This window comes from Cherax quadricarinatus, chromosome 16 (genome assembly GCF_038502225.1).
Source record: "Cherax quadricarinatus isolate ZL_2023a chromosome 16, ASM3850222v1, whole genome shotgun sequence".
NCBI classification, from domain to species: domain Eukaryota; kingdom Metazoa; phylum Arthropoda; class Malacostraca; order Decapoda; family Parastacidae; genus Cherax; species Cherax quadricarinatus.
In genome coordinates, this window is record NC_091307.1 from 23,850,855 (window position 1) to 23,869,705 (window position 18,851).

At 38.9% G+C, this 18,851-nt stretch overlaps 1 protein-coding gene across 2 annotated transcripts in view; it reads right to left on the bottom strand.

Moving 5' to 3' along the window:
- Nucleotides 1-17,568, bottom strand: part of LOC128688878 (RING-type E3 ubiquitin-protein ligase PPIL2) — a 57,571-nt gene extending 40,003 nt beyond the window's left edge. For both annotated transcript variants that reach the window (XM_070085479.1, XM_070085478.1), the window contains exons 1-4: nucleotides 17,414-17,568; nucleotides 15,249-15,468; nucleotides 14,979-15,122; nucleotides 13,010-13,175 (exon numbers count right to left, since the gene is read on the bottom strand). In XM_070085479.1, coding sequence (XP_069941580.1) covers nucleotides 13,010-13,175; nucleotides 14,979-15,122; nucleotides 15,249-15,468; nucleotides 17,414-17,445 — 562 coding nt within the window. In that variant the 5' untranslated portion in view covers nucleotides 17,446-17,568. The remainder of the gene's footprint in view (nucleotides 1-13,009; nucleotides 13,176-14,978; nucleotides 15,123-15,248; nucleotides 15,469-17,413) is intronic.
- Nucleotides 17,569-18,851: the final 1,283 nt, after the last annotated feature.

Genomic DNA, 18,851 nt, shown 5'->3' on the forward strand with positions numbered 1-18,851 from the left:
GGGGATAGAGAAATTGAGGAAGTTACCTACTTCAAAGATTAAGGAAATGTGTGCAATGTGGCTTAAAGTGCAAACCTTTTTTGATGAAAATCACCCTCACACAGCTATTGCAAGCCATGTTGGCAACCTGTACACTGACAATGTTGTGAAACACTTTAGGAATGTCATAAAGGAACGGGAGGTACAGGCCTCTATGGACAGATATGTTGTGCGACAGAGGTCCAGCTGGTCCTAGTGGCATTAAAAGAAGAAGGGAAGTAACCCCGGAAAAGGACTTGCCACCTCAAGTCCTAATGGAAGGGGATTCCCCTTCTAAACACTAACACCATCAACACTCTCCCCTCCTTCCATCCCATCAATCATCACCAGATCTTCAATAAAGGTAAGTGTCATGTAACTGTGCATGTCTTCTTCAGTTTGTGTGTATTAAAATTAATATTTCGTGTGGTAAAAGTTTTTTTTTGTGCATACTTTGGGGTGTCAGGAACGGATTAATTTGATTTCCATTATTTCTTATGGGGAAAATTAATTCGCCTAACAAGAATTTCGCCTAACGTAGAGCTCTCAGGAACGGATTAATAGCGTTAGGCGAGGGTCCACTGTATAGACATTTTCATTAATCCATCTATGATATTTTCTTCAAAATTATATAAGAAACACATTACATAGTATATAAACATGCTGTTTTAATGCTATGGAGGTGTGGGTGCCAGGTGGAAGGAAAGCTCAAATTGTAAATAAATAAATAAATAAATAAATAAATACTAATAATAATCACTCTCAGGCACATTAAATGTCTTATTTTACGCTAATATAGACATTTTCAGTAATTCATCTATTATATTTTCTTCAAAATTATATAAGAAAAACGTTACATAACATATAAACATTTTATGTTTATATACTAAGGAGGTGTGGTAGCCGGGCAGAGGAAAAACATTACGTCACTCCCCTTAATACATAACGCTTTTGTTTACAATTCTCGGCATGAATTATTCATTACCTCTCCATTTGTTTATGATGGCATCTAAAGGTAGTTGATAGAAACAATTAAACTCAGTGAACGTGGTATGGCAATGGTAATAATATGGCTCTGGGCCACATTAAATATTGTGTAGCTATGTAGCTAGGTGTAGGTATGTAGCCCAGGCAGACTACATGCCTACATTATTATTATAACTGACAATTATGTGTACCTGTACCTAAGTAAACTTACACACTGTGCTAGCATGCAGGTACACACTAAAATCACTAAGAGTGTCTTATTAGTCTTGAAGATGCCATATTAATAATAATAATAACACAATAATAAGGAGCATTAAATATCGTATAAAATGTTAATATAGACATTTTGCTTAATCCATCTAATTACACCCCACAGTAGAATAAATTAACATAAATATGAGATGTGAGAGAGTGCAAAAGGAGAGCAGATGATAGAGTGGGAGAGGCACTGTCAAGAAATTTTAATGAAAATATGAAAAAATTTTGGAGTGAGTTAAAGAAGTTAAGAAAGCCTAGGGAAAGTATGGATTTGTCAGTTAAAAACAGAGTAGGGGAGTTAGTAGATGGGGAGAGGGAGGTATTAGGTAGATGGCGAGAATATTTTGAGGAACTTTTAAATGTCGAGGAAGGAAGGGAGGCAGTAATTTCATGCACTGACCAGGGAGGTATACCATCTTTTAGGAGTGAAGAAGAGCAGAATGTAAGTGTGGGGGAGGTACGTGAGGCATTACGTAGAATGAAAGGGGGTAAAGCAGCTGGAACTGATGGGATCATGACAGAAATGTTAAAAGCAGGGGGGGATATAGTGTTTTACTGGTTGGTACTTCTGTTTAATAAATGTATGAAAGAGGGGAAGGTACCTAGGGATTGGCAGAGAGCATGTATAGTCCCTTTATATAAAGGGAAAGGGGACAAGAGAGATTGTAAAAATTATAGAGGAATAAGTTTACTGAGTATACCAGGAAAAGTGTATGGTAGGGTTATAATTGAAAGAATTAGAGGTAAGACTGAATGTAGGATTGCGGATGAGCAAGGAGGTTTCAGAGTGGGTAGGGGATGTGTAGATCAAGTGTTTACATTGAAGCATATATGTGAACAGTATTTAGATAAAGGTAGGGAAGTTTTTATTGCATTTATGGATTTAGAAAAGGCATATGATAGAGTGGATAGAGGAGCAATGTGGCAGATGTTGCAAGTATATGGAATAGGTGGTAAGTTAGTAAATGCTGTAAAGAGTTTTTATGAGGATAGTGAGGCTCAGGTTAGGGTGTGTAGAAGAGAGAGAGAGTACTTCCCAGTAAAAGTAGGTCTTAGACAGGGATGTGTAATGTCACCATGGTTGTTTAATATATTTATAGATGGGGTTGTAAAAGAAGTAAATGCTAGGGTATTTGGGAGAGGGGTGGGATTAAATTATGGGGAATCAAATTCAAAATGGGAATTGACACAGTTACTTTTTGCTGATGGTACCGTGCTTATGGGAGATTCTAAAGAAAAATTGCAAAGATTAGTGGATGAGTTTGGGAATGTGTGTAAAGGTAGAAAGTTGAAAGTGAACATAGAAAAGAGTAAGGTGATGAGGGTATCAAATGATTTATATAAAGAAAAATTGGATATCAAATTGGGGAGGAGGAGTATGGAAGAAGTGAATGTTTTCAGATACTTGGGAGTTGACGTGTCGGCGGATGGATTTATGAAGGATGAGGTTAATCATAGAATTGATGAGGGAAAAAAGGTGAGTGGTGCGTTGAGGTATATGTGGAATCAAAAAACGTTATCTATGGAGGCAAAGATGGGAATGTATGAAAGTATAGTAGTACCAACACTCTTATATGGATGTGAAGCTTGGGTGGTAAATGCAGCAGCGAGGAGACGGTTGGAGGCAGTGGAGATGTCCTGTCTAAGGGCAATGTGTGGTGTAAATATTATGCAGAAAATTCGGAGTGTGGCAATTAGGAAAAGGTGTGGAGTTAACCCTTTGAGGGCCGACGGGCCCTCTCCGAGACTCGTTCTCAGGGTCAGCCAAATTTAAAAAAAAAAAAAAAAAAAAATTCTTATGAAAAGATAGAGAATCTTTTCCCGATCACAATGACACCAAAAGTATAAAATTTGATGGAAAACTTACGGAATTATGCTCTCGCGAAGTTAGCGGTCTCGGTGATGTTTACGCATCGGCGATTTTGCCCACTTTGAGCCCCATTTTCAGCCAATTCCACTGTACTAGTCGACAAAAAACATGAATATTTCACTAGAACTCCATTTTTTTCTATCGAATGAGTGCAAGAAACCACCCATTTACTGATTTCAACTATCCAGTACAGTGGTCAGAATTTAGCAATTTTGCCAATTTCACACAAATTTCAAAAGATGCCAATTTCCGAATAGGGTCCAGAATAAACAAGAAAGACATTCCTGGCACTAAAATGACATTTCCTCTGTTCATTAGTCACGTCTCAAGGCCCCTCTTACATTCTTTTGCTTTCCACTTTGAATTTTTATTCTCACAAAAAATAAAAGATTTACTGTTATGCAGACTACTGCATTAGTGTAAAAAATGGTATAAATAATATTGGCGCACTTGCAAAAGAATATGAGACTCACCAGTTGACCTGTATTGGACGTTTGGCATGATTTCTTTACTTTTGAACTTTGGTAAAAATCGAACATTTCTGCTACTTTGAGCTCAATTTCAAGGTACTTTTCATTGTAAAACCAGTCAAAATCATCTCAATTTCTGTAATATGTCTTCCATTCTATAAAATGAGACCAAGAAAACTAGAATACAACAATAAATACCATATGAAAATACAGTGCAAAGTCGCTGTTTTATTAAAAAAAAACGGTCAAAATTTTTTTTTTCTCATTATGCACTGTGTGCTGCAGGATTTTTTTTATACTGTGCACACTGACCACATAGACCCATTCTTTCATATGTAGGCCTACCAGCTTTCTCCCACTAGATTTGAGGGCGCTAGAATTTAGGCGTACTAGTATGTCAAAAACCCTGGGTATTAAGCCGTACTAGTACGGCCGAAACCCTCAAAGGGTTAATAAAAGTATTAGTCAGAGGGTAGAAGAGGTGTTGTTGAGGTGGTTTAGTCATTTAGAGAGAATGGATCAAAGTAGAATGACATGGAAAGCATATAAATCTATAGGGGAAGGAAGGCGGGGTAGGGGTCGTCCTCGAAAGGGTTGGAGAGAGGGGGTAAAGGAGGTTTTGTGGGCGAGGGGCTTGGACTTCCAGCAAGCGTGCATGAGCGTGTTAGATAGGAGTGAATGGAGACGAATGGTACTTGGGACCTGACGATCTGTTGGAGTGTGAGCAGGGTAATATTTAGTGAAGGGATTCAGTAGTAGGTTGGTAGACAGCAACCACCCAGGGAGGTACTACCGTCCTGCCAAGTGAGTGTAAAACGAAGCCTGTGATTGTTTTACATGATGGTAGGATTGCTGATGTCTTTTGTCTGTCTCATAAATATGCAAGATTACAGGCATGTCTTGCTACTTCTACTTACACTTAGGTCACACTACACATACATGTACACATTTATTTATACACACTCATCTGAGTTTTCTTTGATTTTATCTTAATAGTTCTTGGTCTTATTAATTTTCCTTTTATATCCATGGGGAAGTGGAATAAGAATCTTTCCTCCGTAAGCCATGCGTGTTGTAAAAGTCAACTAAAATGCCGGGAACAATGGGCTAGTAACCCCTTTTCCTGTAAAGATTACTAAAAAGAATAAGAAGAAGAAAATTGTCAAAGTGGGAAGTCTGAATGTGCGTGGATGTTGTGCAGATGATAAGAAAGAGATGATTGTGGATGTTATGAATGAGAAGAAGCTGGATGTCCTGGCTTTAAGTGAAACAAAGCTGAAGGGGGTGGGAGAGTTTCAGTGGAGAGGAATAAATGGGATTAGGTCAGGGGTTTCAAATAGAGTTAGAGCTAAAGAAGGAGTAGCAATAATGTTGAAGGATAAGCTATGGCAGGAAAAGAGGGACTATAAATGTATTAATTCAAGGATTATGTGGAGTAAAATAAAGATTGGATGTGAAAAGTGGGTTATAATAAGCGTGTATGCACCTGGAGAAGAGAGAAGTGTAGAGGAGAGAGAGAGATTTTGGGAAATGTTGAGTGAATGCGTGGGGAGTTTTGAATCAAGTGTGAGAGTAATGGTGGTTGGGGATTTTAATGCTAAAGTGGGTAAAAATGTTATGGAGGGAGTAGTAGGTAAATTTGGGGTGCCAGGGGTAAATGTAAATGGGGAGCCTTTAATTGAGCTATGTGTAGAAAGAAATTTGGTAATAAGTAATACATATTTTATGAAAAAGAGGATAAATAAATATACAAGGTATGATGTAGCACGTAATGAAAGTAGTTTATTAGATTATGTATTGGTGGATAAAAGGTTGATGGGTAGGCTCCAGGATGTACATGTTTATAGAGGGGCAACTGATATATCGGATCATTATTTAGTTGTAGCTACAGTTAGAGTAAGAGGTAGATGGGAAAAGAGGAAGGTGGCAACAACAAGTAAGAGGGAAGTGAAAGTGTATAAACTAAGGGAGGAGGAAGTTCGGGTGAGATATAAGCGACTATTGGCAGAAAGGTGGGCTAGTGCAAAGATGAGTAGTGGGGGGGTTGAAGAGGGTTGGAATAGTTTTAAAAATGCAGTATTAGAATGTGGGGCAGAAGTTTGTGGTTATAGGAGGGTGGGGGCAGGAGGAAAGAGGAGTGATTGGTGGAATGATGAAGTAAAGGGTGTGATAAAAGAGAAAAAGGTAGCTTATGAGAGGTTTTTACAAAGCAGAAGTGTTATAAGAAGAGCAGAGTATATGGAGAGTAAAAGAAAGGTAAAGAGAGTGGTGAGAGAGTGCAAAAGGAGAGCAGATGATAGAGTGGGAGAGGCACTGTCAAGAAATTTTAATGAAAATAAGAAAAAATTTTGGAGTGAGTTAAACAAGTTAAGAAAGCCTAGGGAAAATATGGATTTGTCAGTTAAAAACAGAGTAGGGGAGTTAGTAGATGGGGAGATGGAGGTATTGGGTAGATGGCGAGAATATTTTGAGGAACTTTTAAATGTTAAGGAAGAAAGGGAGGCAGTAATTTCATGCACTGGTCAGGGAGGTATACCATCTTTTAGGAGTGAAGAAGAGCAGAATGTAAGTGTGGGGGAGGTACGTGAGGCATTACGTAAAATGAAAGGGGGTAAAGCAGCTGGAACTGATGGGATCATGACAGAAATGTTAAAAGCAGGGGGGGATATAGTGTTGGAGTGGTTGGTACTTTTGTTTAATAAATGTATGAAAGAGGGGAAGGTACCTAGGGATTGGCAGAGAGCATGTATAGTCCCTTTATATAAAGGGAAAGGGGACAAAAGAGACTGTAAAAATTATAGAGGAATAAGCTTACTGAGTATACCAGGAAAAGTGTACGGTAGGGTTATAATTGAAAGAATTAGAGGTAAGACAGAATGTAGGATTGCGGATGAGCAAGGAGGTTTTAGAGTGGGTAGGGGATGTGTAGATCAGGTGTTTACATTGAAGCATATATGTGAACAGTATTTAGATAAAGATAGGGAAGTTTTTATTGCATTTATGGATTTAGAAAAGGCATATGATAGAGTGGATAGAGGAGCAATGTGGCAGATGTTGCAAGTATATGGAATAGGTGGTAAGTTATTAAATGCTGTAAAGAGTTTTTATGAGGATAGTGAGGCTCAGGTTAGGGTGTGTAGAAGAGAGGGAGACTACTTCCCGGTAAAAGTAGGTCTTAGACAGGGATGTGTAATGTCACCATGGTTGTTTAATATATTTATAGATGGGGTTGTAAAGGAAGTAAATGCTAGGGTGTTTGGGAGAGGGGTGGGATTAAATTATGGGGAATCAAATTCAAAATGGGAATTGACACAGTTACTTTTTGCTGATGATACTGTGCTTATGGGAGATTCTAAAGAAAAATTGCAAAGGTTAGTGGATGAGTTTGGGAATGTGTGTAAAGGTAGAAAGTTGAAAGTGAACATAGAAAAGAGTAAGGTGATGAGGGTGTCAAATGATTTAGATAAAGAAAAATTGGATATCAAATTGGGGAGGAGGAGTATGGAAGAAGTGAATGTTTTCAGATACTTGGGAGTTGACGTGTCGGCGGATGGATTTATGAAGGATGAGGTTAATCATAGAATTGATGAGGGAAAAAAGGTGAGTGGTGCGTTGAGGTATATGTGGAGTCAAAAAACGTTATCTATGGAGGCAAAGAAGGGAATGTATGAAAGTATAGTAGTACCAACACTCTTATATGGGTGTGAAGCTTGGGTGGTAAATGCAGCAGCGAGGAGACGGTTGGAGGCAGCGGAGATGTCCTGTTTAAGGGCAATGTGTGGTGTAAATATTATGCAGAAAATTCGGAGTGTGGAAATTAGGAGAAGGTGTGGAGTTAATAAAAGTATTAGTCAGAGGGCAGAAGAGGGGTTGTTGAGGTGGTTTGGTCATTTAGAGAGAATGGATCACAGTAGAATGACATGGAAAGCATATAAATCTATAGGGGAAGGAAGGCGGGGTAGGGGTCGTCCTCGAAAGGGTTGGAGAGAGGGGGTAAAGGAGGTTTTGTGGGTAAGGGGCTTGGACTTCCAGCAAGCGTGCGTGAGCGTGTTAGATAGGAGTGAATGGAGACGAATGGTACTTGGGACCTGACGATCTGTTGGAGTGTGAGCAGGGTAATATTTAGTGAAGGGATTCAGGGAAACCGGTTATTTTCATATAGTCGGACTTGAGTCCTGGAAATGGGAAGTACAATGCCTGCACTTTAAAGGAGGGGTTTGGGATATTGGCAGTTTGGAGGGATATGTTGTGTATCTTTATATGTTTATGCTTCTAGACTGTTGTATTCTGAGCACCTCTGCAAAAACAGTGATAATGTGCGAGTGTGGTGAAAGTGTTGAATGATGATGAAAGTATTTTCTTTTTGGGGATTTTCTTTCTTTTTTGGGTCACCCTGCCTCGGTGGGAGACGGCCGACTTGTTGAAAAAAAAAAAAAAAAAAAAAAAAAAAAAAAATTCAGGGAAACCGGTTATTTTCATATAGTCGGACTTGAGTCCTGGAAATGGGAAGTACAATGCCTGCACTTTAAAGGAGGGGTTTGGGATATTGGCAGTTTGGAGGGATATGTTGTGTATCTTTATATGTATATGCTTCTAAACTGTTGTATCCTGAGCACCTCTGCAAAAACAGTGATAATGTGTGAGTGTGGTGAAAGTGTTGAATGATGATAAAAGTATTTTCTTTTTGGGGATTTTCTTTCTTTTTTGGGTCACCCTGCCTCGGTAGGAGACGGCCGACTTGTTGAAAAAAAAAAAAATATATATGTATATATATATATACACACCTACCATCCGACTTATGACCTGCTCGACTTACGACCACTCGACTTACAACCGTGTTTTTTATGCCAAATTTCTGGGAATATTATTATTATTATTATCACACTGGCCGATTCCCACCAAGGCAGGGTGGCCCGAAAAAGAAAAACTTTCACCATCATTCACTCCATCACTGTCTTGCCAGAAGGGTGCTTTGCATTACAGTTTTTAAACTGCAACATTAACACCCCTCCTTCAGAGTGCAGGCACTGTACTTCCCATCTCCAGGACTCAAGTCCGGCCTGCCGGTTTCCCTGAACCCCTTCATAAATGTTACTTTGCTCACACTCCAACAGCACATCTAGTATTAAAAACCATTTGTCTCCATTCACTCCTATCAAACACGCTCACGCATCCCTGCTGGAAGTCCAAGCCCCTCGCACACAAAACCTCCTTTACCCCCTCCCTCCAACCTTCCCTAGGCCGACCCCTACCCCGCCTTCCTTCCACTACAGACTGATACACTCTTGAAGTCACTCTGTTTCGCTCCATTCTCTCTACATGTCCGAACCACCTCAACAACCCTTCCCCAGCCCTCTGGACAACAGTTTTGGCAATACCGCACCTCTTCCTAACTTCCAAACTACGAATTCTCTGCATTATATTCACACCACACATTGCCCTCAGACATGACATCTCCACTGCCTCCAGCCTTCTCCTCTCTGCAACATTCATCACCCATGCTTCACACCCATATAAGAGTGTTGGTAAAACTATACTCTCATGCATTCCCCTCTTTGCCTCCAAGGACAAAGTTCTTTGTCTCCACAGACTCCTAAGTGCACCACTCACCCTTTTCCCCTCATCAATTCTATGATTCACCTCATCTTTCATAGACCCATCCGCTGACACGTCCACTCCCAAATATCTGAATACATTCACCTCCTCCATACTCTCTCCTTCCAATCTGATATCCAATCTTTCATCACCTAATCTTTTTGTTATCCTCATAACCTTACTCTTTCCTGTATTCACTTTTAATTTTCTTCTTTTGCATACCCTACCAAATTCATCCACCAATCTCTGCAACTTCTCTTCAGAATCTCCCAAGAGCACAGTGTCATCAGCAAAGAGCAACTGTGACAACTCCCACTTTATGTGTGATTCTTTATCTTTTAACTCCACGCCTCTTGCCAAGACCCTCACATTTACTTCTCTTACAACCCCATCTATAAATATATTAAACTACCACGGTGACATCACACATCCTTGTCTAAGGCCTACTTTTACTGGGAAATAATTTCCCTCTTTCCTACATACTCTAACTTGAGCCTCACTATCCTCGTAAAAACTCTTCACTGCTTTCAGTAACCTACCTCCTATACCATACACCTGCAACATCTGCCACATTGCCCCCCCTATCCACCCTGTCACACGCCTTTTCCAAATCCATTAATGCCACAAAGACCTCTTTAGCCTTATCTAAATACTGTTCACTTATATGTTTCACTGTAAACACCTGGTCCACACACCCCCTACCTTTCCTAAAGCCTCCTTGTTCATCTGCTATCCTATTCTCCGTCTTACTCTTATTTCTTTCAATAATAACTCTACCATACACTTTACCAGGTATACTCAACAGACTTATCCCCCTATAATTTATGCACTCTCTTTTGTCCCCTTTGCCTTTATACAAAGGAACTATGCATGCCCTCTGCCAATCCCTAGGTACCTTACCCTCATCCATGCATTTATTAAATAATTGCACCAACCACTCCAAAACTATATCCTCACCTGCTTTTAACATTTCTATCTTTATCCCATCAATCCCGGCTGCCTTACCCCCTTTCATTTTACCTACTGCCTCACGAACTTCCCCCACACTCACAACTGGCTCTTCCTCACTCCTACAAGATGTTATTCCTCCTTGCCCTATACACGAAATCACAGCTTCCCTATCTTCATCAACATTTAACAATTCCTCAAAATATTCCCTCCATCTTCCCAATACCTCTAACTCTCCATTTAATAACTCTCCTCTCCTATTTTTAACTGACAAATCCATTTATTCTCTAGGCTTCCTTAACTTGTTAATCTCACTCCAAAACTTTTTCTTATTTTCAACAAAATTTGTTGATAACATCTCACCCACTCTCTCATTTGCTCTCTTTTTACATTGCTTCACCACTCTCTTAACCTCTCTCTCTTTCTCCATATACTCTTCCCTCCTTGCATCACTTCTACTTTGTAAAAACTTCTCATATGCTAACTTTTTCTCCCTTACTACCCTTTTTACATCATCATTCCACCAATCGCTCCTCTTCCCTCCCGCACCCACTTTCCTGTAACCACAAACTTCTGCTGAACACTTTAACATTACATTTTTAAACCTACCCCATACCTCTTCGACCCCACTGCCTATGCTCTCATTAGCCCATCTATCCTCCAATACCTGTTTATATCTTACCCTAACTGCCTCCTCTTTTAGTTTATAAACCTTCACCTCTCTCTTCCCTGATGCTTCTATTCTCCTTGTATCCCATCTACCTTTTACTCTCAGTGTAGCTACAACTAGAAAGTGATCTGATATATCTGTGGCCCCTCTATAAACATGTACATTCTGAAGTCTACTCAACAGTCTTTTATCTACCAATACATAATCCAACAAACTACAGTGGACCCCCGCATAACGATTACCTCCGAATGTGACCAATTATGTAAGTGTATTTATGTAAGTGCGTTTGTACGTGTATGTTTGGGGGTCTGAAATGGACTAATCTACTTCACAATATTTCTTATGGGAACAAATTCGGTCAGTACTGGCACCTGAACATACTTCTGGAGTGAAAAAATATCGTTAACCGGGGGTCCACTGTACTGTCATTTCGCCCTACATCATATCTTGTATACTTATTTATCCTTTTTTTCTTAAAATATGTATTACCTATAACTAAACCCCTTTCTATACAAAGTTCAATCAAAGGGCTCCCATTATCATTTACACCTGGCACCCCAAACTTACCTACCACACCCTCTCTAAAAGTTTCTCCTACTTTAGCATTCAGGTCCCCTACCACAATTACTCTCTCACTTGGTTCAAAGGCTCCTATACATTCACTTAACATCTCCCAAAATCTCTCTCTCTCCTCTACATTCCTCTCTTCTCCAGGTGCATACACGCTTATTATGACCCACTTTTCGCATCCAACCTTTACTTTAATCCACATAATTCTTGAATTTACACATTCATATTCTCTTTTCTCCTTCCATAACTGATCCTTCAACATTACTGCTACCCCTTCCTTTGCTCTAACTCTTTCAGATACTCCAGATTTAATTCCATTTATTTCCCCCCACCAAAACTCCCCTACCCCCTTCAGCTTTGTTTCGCTTAGGGCCAGGACATCCAACTTCTTTTCATTCATAACATCAGCAATCATCTGTTTCTTGTCATCCGCACTACATCCACGCACATTCAAGCATCCCAGTTTTATAAAAAAATATGTATATAAAACATGAAATAACTTTAAAATACTTGAAATTTTGGAAAGTTTCATGACATAATGAAGAGACGCGGTGCTCAAAGAGCTGACGGAGAATGTAAACAAACTGGCTGGGAGGGGTGCAGTGACTGTATTAGAAAGTCAGGTGGGGTGAGCCATATAGCGAGTTTTGGTCATAATTTGAAACGTCTGTATTAGCAGACCGCCCTAAGGAAAATGCTGTAAGGTGGGGCCCTACTGTACATGCACAGCAAACACAGTGACGCACCTACCCCAACACTAAACCAACACAATGTATAATTTCGGGAAACAAAGGATGCAGACCTCACTCAATGAGAAAGACCTAGGGGTGAACACAGAGCCTAGAATTTTGTCAGACTCATATGAAGTGAATACCCTCTGCAGCCAATGCTTGCCTGGTAATTCTAAGAGAGGCCTTAAAGGATCTCAACTGTCTTTCTGAGCAGTTTATACAACATATGTCAGGCCCATCTTGAAATATGCAACACCAGTATGGAACCCACACCTGAGGAAGTTTGTTGAAGTAAATGATGGGGAAAGTCTTTTTTTTTTTGGGGGGGGGGGGTCACCCTTCCTCAGTGGAAAATGGCTTTCTTTGTTGAAAAAAAAAATTATACTAATATAAGAAGGTTAGTACCCCTATACTCTGATATATTCCTCCATTTTTGCCTCCATAGATTAATTTCCTCATCTACAAGGATGCCTCAACACACCACCTAGCTTTTTCCTTCCCTTTATTTATTCTATGATTCACCTCTCCTAAAATGTCCACTCCCAAATATATAAATATATTCACTTCTTCCAAACTCCCTCCCCCCTGATCTGTTACTCTCGTCATTTTACTATTTTCTGATTATATTTGCAATTTCCTTCTCTTTTACACACCCTCTTAATCTCATCCACCAACCTTTGCAACTTATCTTCAGAACAAGTATGAACCATGTCATTTATAAAAAAAAAAAAAGACTGTTAGTCCCACTTCATATCAGATTCATCATCTTTTAATACAACATTTCTCCCCAACACTATCATTTACTTCTACAGACCAATCTATCAATATATTAGAGCACAGTGACATCATACATGCCTATCTAAGGTCTACTCTTACTTTAGGTTTAACTTACCCTCACTCTCTACCTTAAGGTTGTTTCTGATGTGATGAAATCTGCTGATGTTATACTTGCTTAGGTCTTGTGGGTCCTGAATGATGATAAGATCTGCTCGGGTGAATTCCTTGTCAGTAAGAAGATCTCTCCAGTTGTTCACCTTAATATTCAACTGCTCCACTGCCTGTTAATAAAGAAGACAACTATGCAACAGGAAAATATTTGTAAGTTAATAATTTCTTATATTACTTTGTTTTTAATAGTTAATATCTATGATGTCCTTATGTAGAGCATAATTTAATGTATTTATTGAGTATAACCTAAAATGATGTAAAATATGAAAGTTGCAAATGAGTCAATCTATTGACAAGCCCACATTTTGATAATACAAGATAATTATTAAGTCTCAAATAAATTTCTGTTCAATCTAAAATGCTGTACAGTCAATTCGATCAGGAGTACAATACACTATATTGCAAACAAGATTCCTTTTGTAAATTCAATATCATTCAGTTGTTAATTTTTATAACTGCACCAGCAATAATGACTTAAATGCAATATGTAAACCATTTGTGTGAACATCCACATAATTACTGCTTGTGTAACTACCTATTAGAGCTTAAAGGGGGTTGAGCATCAGTGCCTGGCCCATCCCATTAGCTTTCAAGTGACTGACCTGAATGAATGCTTATAGTATAACTATTTTGGAACACTTTGGATAGTTTGATTCCACTGTATTATTCCTCAGCTTATTTTACTTATTTACCACTATTACACTAAAGAAACTTTCTAATGCAGCTATGGCTTGTTTGTTCTTGTTGCTTCTCTGGTAAAGAATCTATCCTTGTCTGTGCTCTCTATATCCCATAGTATTTGCATGCCATGGTCATATTCCCTTTTGTAATTAGCTAATCCAGTGACATAAGGCCTAATTCTAATATACATCCTTTGCGGTTGCTCTGATAGCTCAAACACGGGTCTTGAGTCTCTCCTATGTGCTCTTTCATATTTCACTTTGTTCTACTAAGCTAGGGGTACCACACCAGTGCTAAAAAATAAAAAATGGATCACGTGTACGAGATATAAAAATGCGTTTTGAACAAGATTTTGCGTAGATTCCTAAACACTGCTCTAATGTTTGAAAGCTCAGCCTCTCCTACTGATGTTATTCCGCTTAAAAAAACCATACCACGGGCGGGGATAGAACCCGCGATCAGAGAGCCTCAAAACTCCAGACCGTCGCGTTAGCCACTGGACCAGCTAGCCTGTGGTATGGTTTGTTTGCAATCGTGTCATTACGATTTCGTGAGTCATGTTAACGGCTTTGAGGGGACTTGAGCTAGAGTTCGCCACAGCCACGCTAGCTGGAGATTCGTCTGTAAAAACTTGCGTTTGTGGTCACAGTGGTGCCTATGCTAACCTTCCTATGGTGTAGAAATATACCTAGTTGGACGAATCTTATTGTGGCTAGCTGGTCCAGTGGCTAACGCGACGGTCTGGAGTTTTGAGGCTCTCTGATCGCGGGATCTATCCCCGCCCATGGTATGGTTTGTTTGCAATCGTGTCATTACGATTTCGTGAGTCAAGTTATTCTGCTTATATGCACCTCAGTATTTTTTCCTTCTATGGCCAATTTAATACAGTACAGTACTATATTACATATAATATTTCATAATCCATGTGCAGTCTATCCATATTTATTCCTATTTTTACCACATAGTATTTGTCTACTAATTTTATTTCTATGCTACTTTTGTACTATATAAGTGTTTTTTAACATGTTTTAGTTTATTTGAGTATAGTACAGTTTTCATGTGTCTACTAATTCTTGACTCTCCCATATTTAAGTCTCTCACCTTGCCTACCCTGTCTACACTCCAGAGTACAGTATTTATAATGTCCTCATTTGTCTCCTCTTGATTTGCCTTTCTCAAGTGATGTGAAATCTAGTGCATGCATGCATTTTGAAAATATGTTTTCAACATACCTCATATGAAAAAACATTGCCAGTAGTTTTGAGAGCAACAACATGAGAAGTGTTGGTGAGAGGTTTGTACAACACAGGACAATGATACTCTCCTGTGCTGGCACGGTGAAAAGTTAACTTTATCAATTGTTTTTCACTTAGAGGCTGAAAATAAAATGTAAAGATATACTGTATTATTGTTGAACTTAATATTTGTAGCATGTATATATATTACATGTTTTCTCAGATCAGACAAAATTTAACACATTTCAACCAAATCAGAAAACTTACCTTGCCAGTAACAGGATTCACCTTGAACTTGTGCAAAAATGGAAGAATAGCTTCAAGATCATAAACATTTCCCTCTGGATCAATGTATGGATGACTGAATGGCAATAAAGAGACCGCACAATGGGTGAGGGGAAGTCTTCGGAAGTCTGCTTTTGATCCTGAGTGGGAGGAGGCCTTATACCCACCGTATAATGTTGACCACTCAGTGGAGGTCAGATACCTGGAATTTTTAACAAATTGCTACCCAAGTATTTTTACAATAAATTAGCAAACACAGTTTGTGAAGAATTATGCAATATCTCTGATAGGCATGGCCCCAGGGCCTCATAGCTTATTGGTAGTGATTCTGACTAAGAAACAACTGAACATACATACATACATAACAAGACTGTATTAAGATTATTAGCTCTGAAGAATTAGTAACCCTAGAAAGACAATCAGTGGATAAGTAAGTTTATTTAGGCATAGGTACATATAAATACAGTTACACAAAATATCATACATAAGTACCACATGTTTAAATTACCTAGGATAACCCAAAAAAGAGTCCTCTAGTCCTCATGCCCAGGATGCAATCCGCCTACTTCCTGCTAGGTGAACAGTCACAGCAAGTGTAAGGCAATAAAAATACCACCACTGAGCTCTAAGATGCCTCGATAGGTTGAGACACCAACATATATACATGTACAGTATTGTATATACACACAAATGGGATATATGAATACATACAATCCACTGTGCATACATTACTAAATTTACTAACTGTAATATTGTTATATGTTTTGTACTACCTCATTATTATAAACCTAATTAATCACTTCAGTTACCTAATATGCAATAAGGTATATTAAAATGTACTGCTCCATAACCTGTGTCAATAGAGAGTAAAAATTAGGATTAGTCTCCCCAAAATGCCTAGGCATGCTAGAGGCCTTCCTTGTAATTAATATTTTATAATATGTAAACTACACATTGTAAGCTTTGCAAGGAAATAAACATTTTCATTTACATTTTCAATTATTCCATAAATAAAATCTTTTGAAATTAAATTAAATACAGTACATAAACAATCAAACATAACACAGTACAATTACTTTGTCAAAAATTAATCTATACAGTAAATCAGTACCATCTGTTAACTTGATGGCTGCTTCTGACATTCCAAATACTGCTTGAGGTTTACCTAAGTTGAATCTATGTCTAGTCTTACCTCTTTGCATAGTTTGGCATTAAAAATTCTCATTTCCTTCAATTTTCCTGTACGTATTTGATAGTGTATTACCCTATAACAAGGGGCTGTCTATAGAGTAGTATGTCATTGATGTCAGCTAGGCCTGTATACATTGTACATGTACTTGTAGAAACAAAGATATTATTATTATTATTATTATTATTCAGTATACTAGTACGTACCTAGTACCTCATTCTCTTTATATGCAATTTTTATTTATATCTTATTAAATAAAACTTATGTCCCCCTCTTGTCTTTCTTTTTTCCAATAAAACTTTTTTTCTTTTGTGCCTCTTTATTCAGAATAAATTTCCAGATACTTTAACAATTCGATTTTATTATAATTATTGCAGAGACACAGTATAAATAGCATTAGTGGCTATTATAATTATTATCATTATATATTGACTTGGAAGCATCAAAGCAGTAAGTGTCACATAATGCTTCATGAATGAGACGTGATTAGACGTGAGTAATAATGAATAAATAAACTGTATTTACAAAAAGGTTAAAAATTATTAAAAATTATATTACATTTAGAGTATTTCATACATTACAGAGACTTTCGTCTAGTCTAGTTTTTATTTAGGGCTCATACATAATTATATGATTTTTTCATGATTTTATATAGCAAATTATATCGAAGTTAACCTAGAATAACCCAATAAAATCAAAGTGACTTATTTCCGCTGGGGTCGTTGATGCCAATTTAATGTTTAATAATCACAAGCAAATAAAGTTTATTTTTCATTTTTTCCATGGTATTACACAAGTTTTTCAAAAATAATTTTTTTATTTTGCATGGAAAAACCCCCAGAGTTATGCAAAGCAATTCAGATTTCAGATTAAACTTACAACAAGCTAGCCACATAAATATTCACGAGAATTTAGCAGCACATATAACAATATAAAACGAACTAGTAATTACACATACATTTTATCCTTCTGATGCTGTCTTTTCCCCATTTTGATGACTGAGAGAAAACCTGTTATGTATTATTGCCTCCTCTTGTTGTTGTTGTTGGGTTTGTAAGGTACAATGACGGCTTACGCTGTGTCCACCTCTTGTTACGTACCTTTATTCAGGTTGGTAGGTAAGACACATAGCCAACAGTTAGGCAACTTTATTCCGAAACGTTTCGCCTACACAGTAGGCTTCTTCAGTCGAATACAAAAAGTAGGCCTTGAGTCAATGTGGTCAGTCCATCAATCTTGAATAGATTGATGGACTGACCACATCGACTCAAGGCTGAGGGACTGATTACCTCATTCTCCTCCTGTTCTTCAAGTTTATCCTTTGTATGGACTGATGAAGCCACTGTGTGGCGAAACGTTTCCTCAATAAAGATACCCAAGAGTTGCACATGTGTCTAATTTAACATAAAGCTGCTTGTTATGCAGGGCATTTCGGGCGAATTAAGTCAATTTTGTCCCAGGATGTGATCCACACCAGTCGACTGATACCCAGGTACCCGTTTTATTGATGGGTGAACATAGACAACCGGTGTAAGGAAACACACCCAGTGTTTCTACCCTCGCTGGGAATCGAACCCAGACACTCACCGGGTACCTGGAGTTTACCTGGAGGTTATTCCGGGGATCAACGCCCCCGCGGCCCGGTCCATGACCAGGCCTCCCGGTGGATCAGTGCCTGATCAACCAAGCTGTTACTGCTGGCCGCACGCAGTCCAACGTACGAGCCACAGCCTGGCTGATCCGGCACTGACTTTAGGTATCTGTCCAGCTCTCTCTTGAAGGCAGCCAGGGGTTTATTGGTAATTCCCCTAATGCTTGATGGGAGGCTGTTGAACAGTCTTGGGCCCCGGGCACTTATGGTGTTTTCCCTTAGTGTACCAATGACGCCCCTACTTTTAATTGGGGGTATTTTGCATCGCCTGCCCAGTCTTTTACTTTCATAGGGAGTGATATCTGTGTGCAGATTTGGGACCATTCCTTCCAGGATTTTCCAAGTGTAGATTATGATATATCTCTCCCTCCTGCGTTCCCGTGTGTGTGTGTGTATGAGTGTGTGTGCGTGTGTGTGTATGAGTTTGTGTATGTGTGTGTGTGTGTGTGTGTGTGTGTGTACTCACCTAATTGTGGTTGCAGGGGTCGAGACTCAGCTCCTGGCCCCGCCTCTTCACTGATCGCTACTGGGTCCTCTCTCTGCTTCCTGAGCTTTGTCATACCTCTTCTTAAAACTATGTATAGTTCCTGCCTCCACTACTTCACTTGCTAGGCTATTCCACTTGCTGACAACTCTATGACTGAAGAAATACTTCCTAAAGTCCCTGTGACTCGTCTGAGTCTTCAGCTTCCAGTTGTGACCCCTTGTCCCTGTGTCCCCTCTCTGGAACATCCTATCTCTGTCC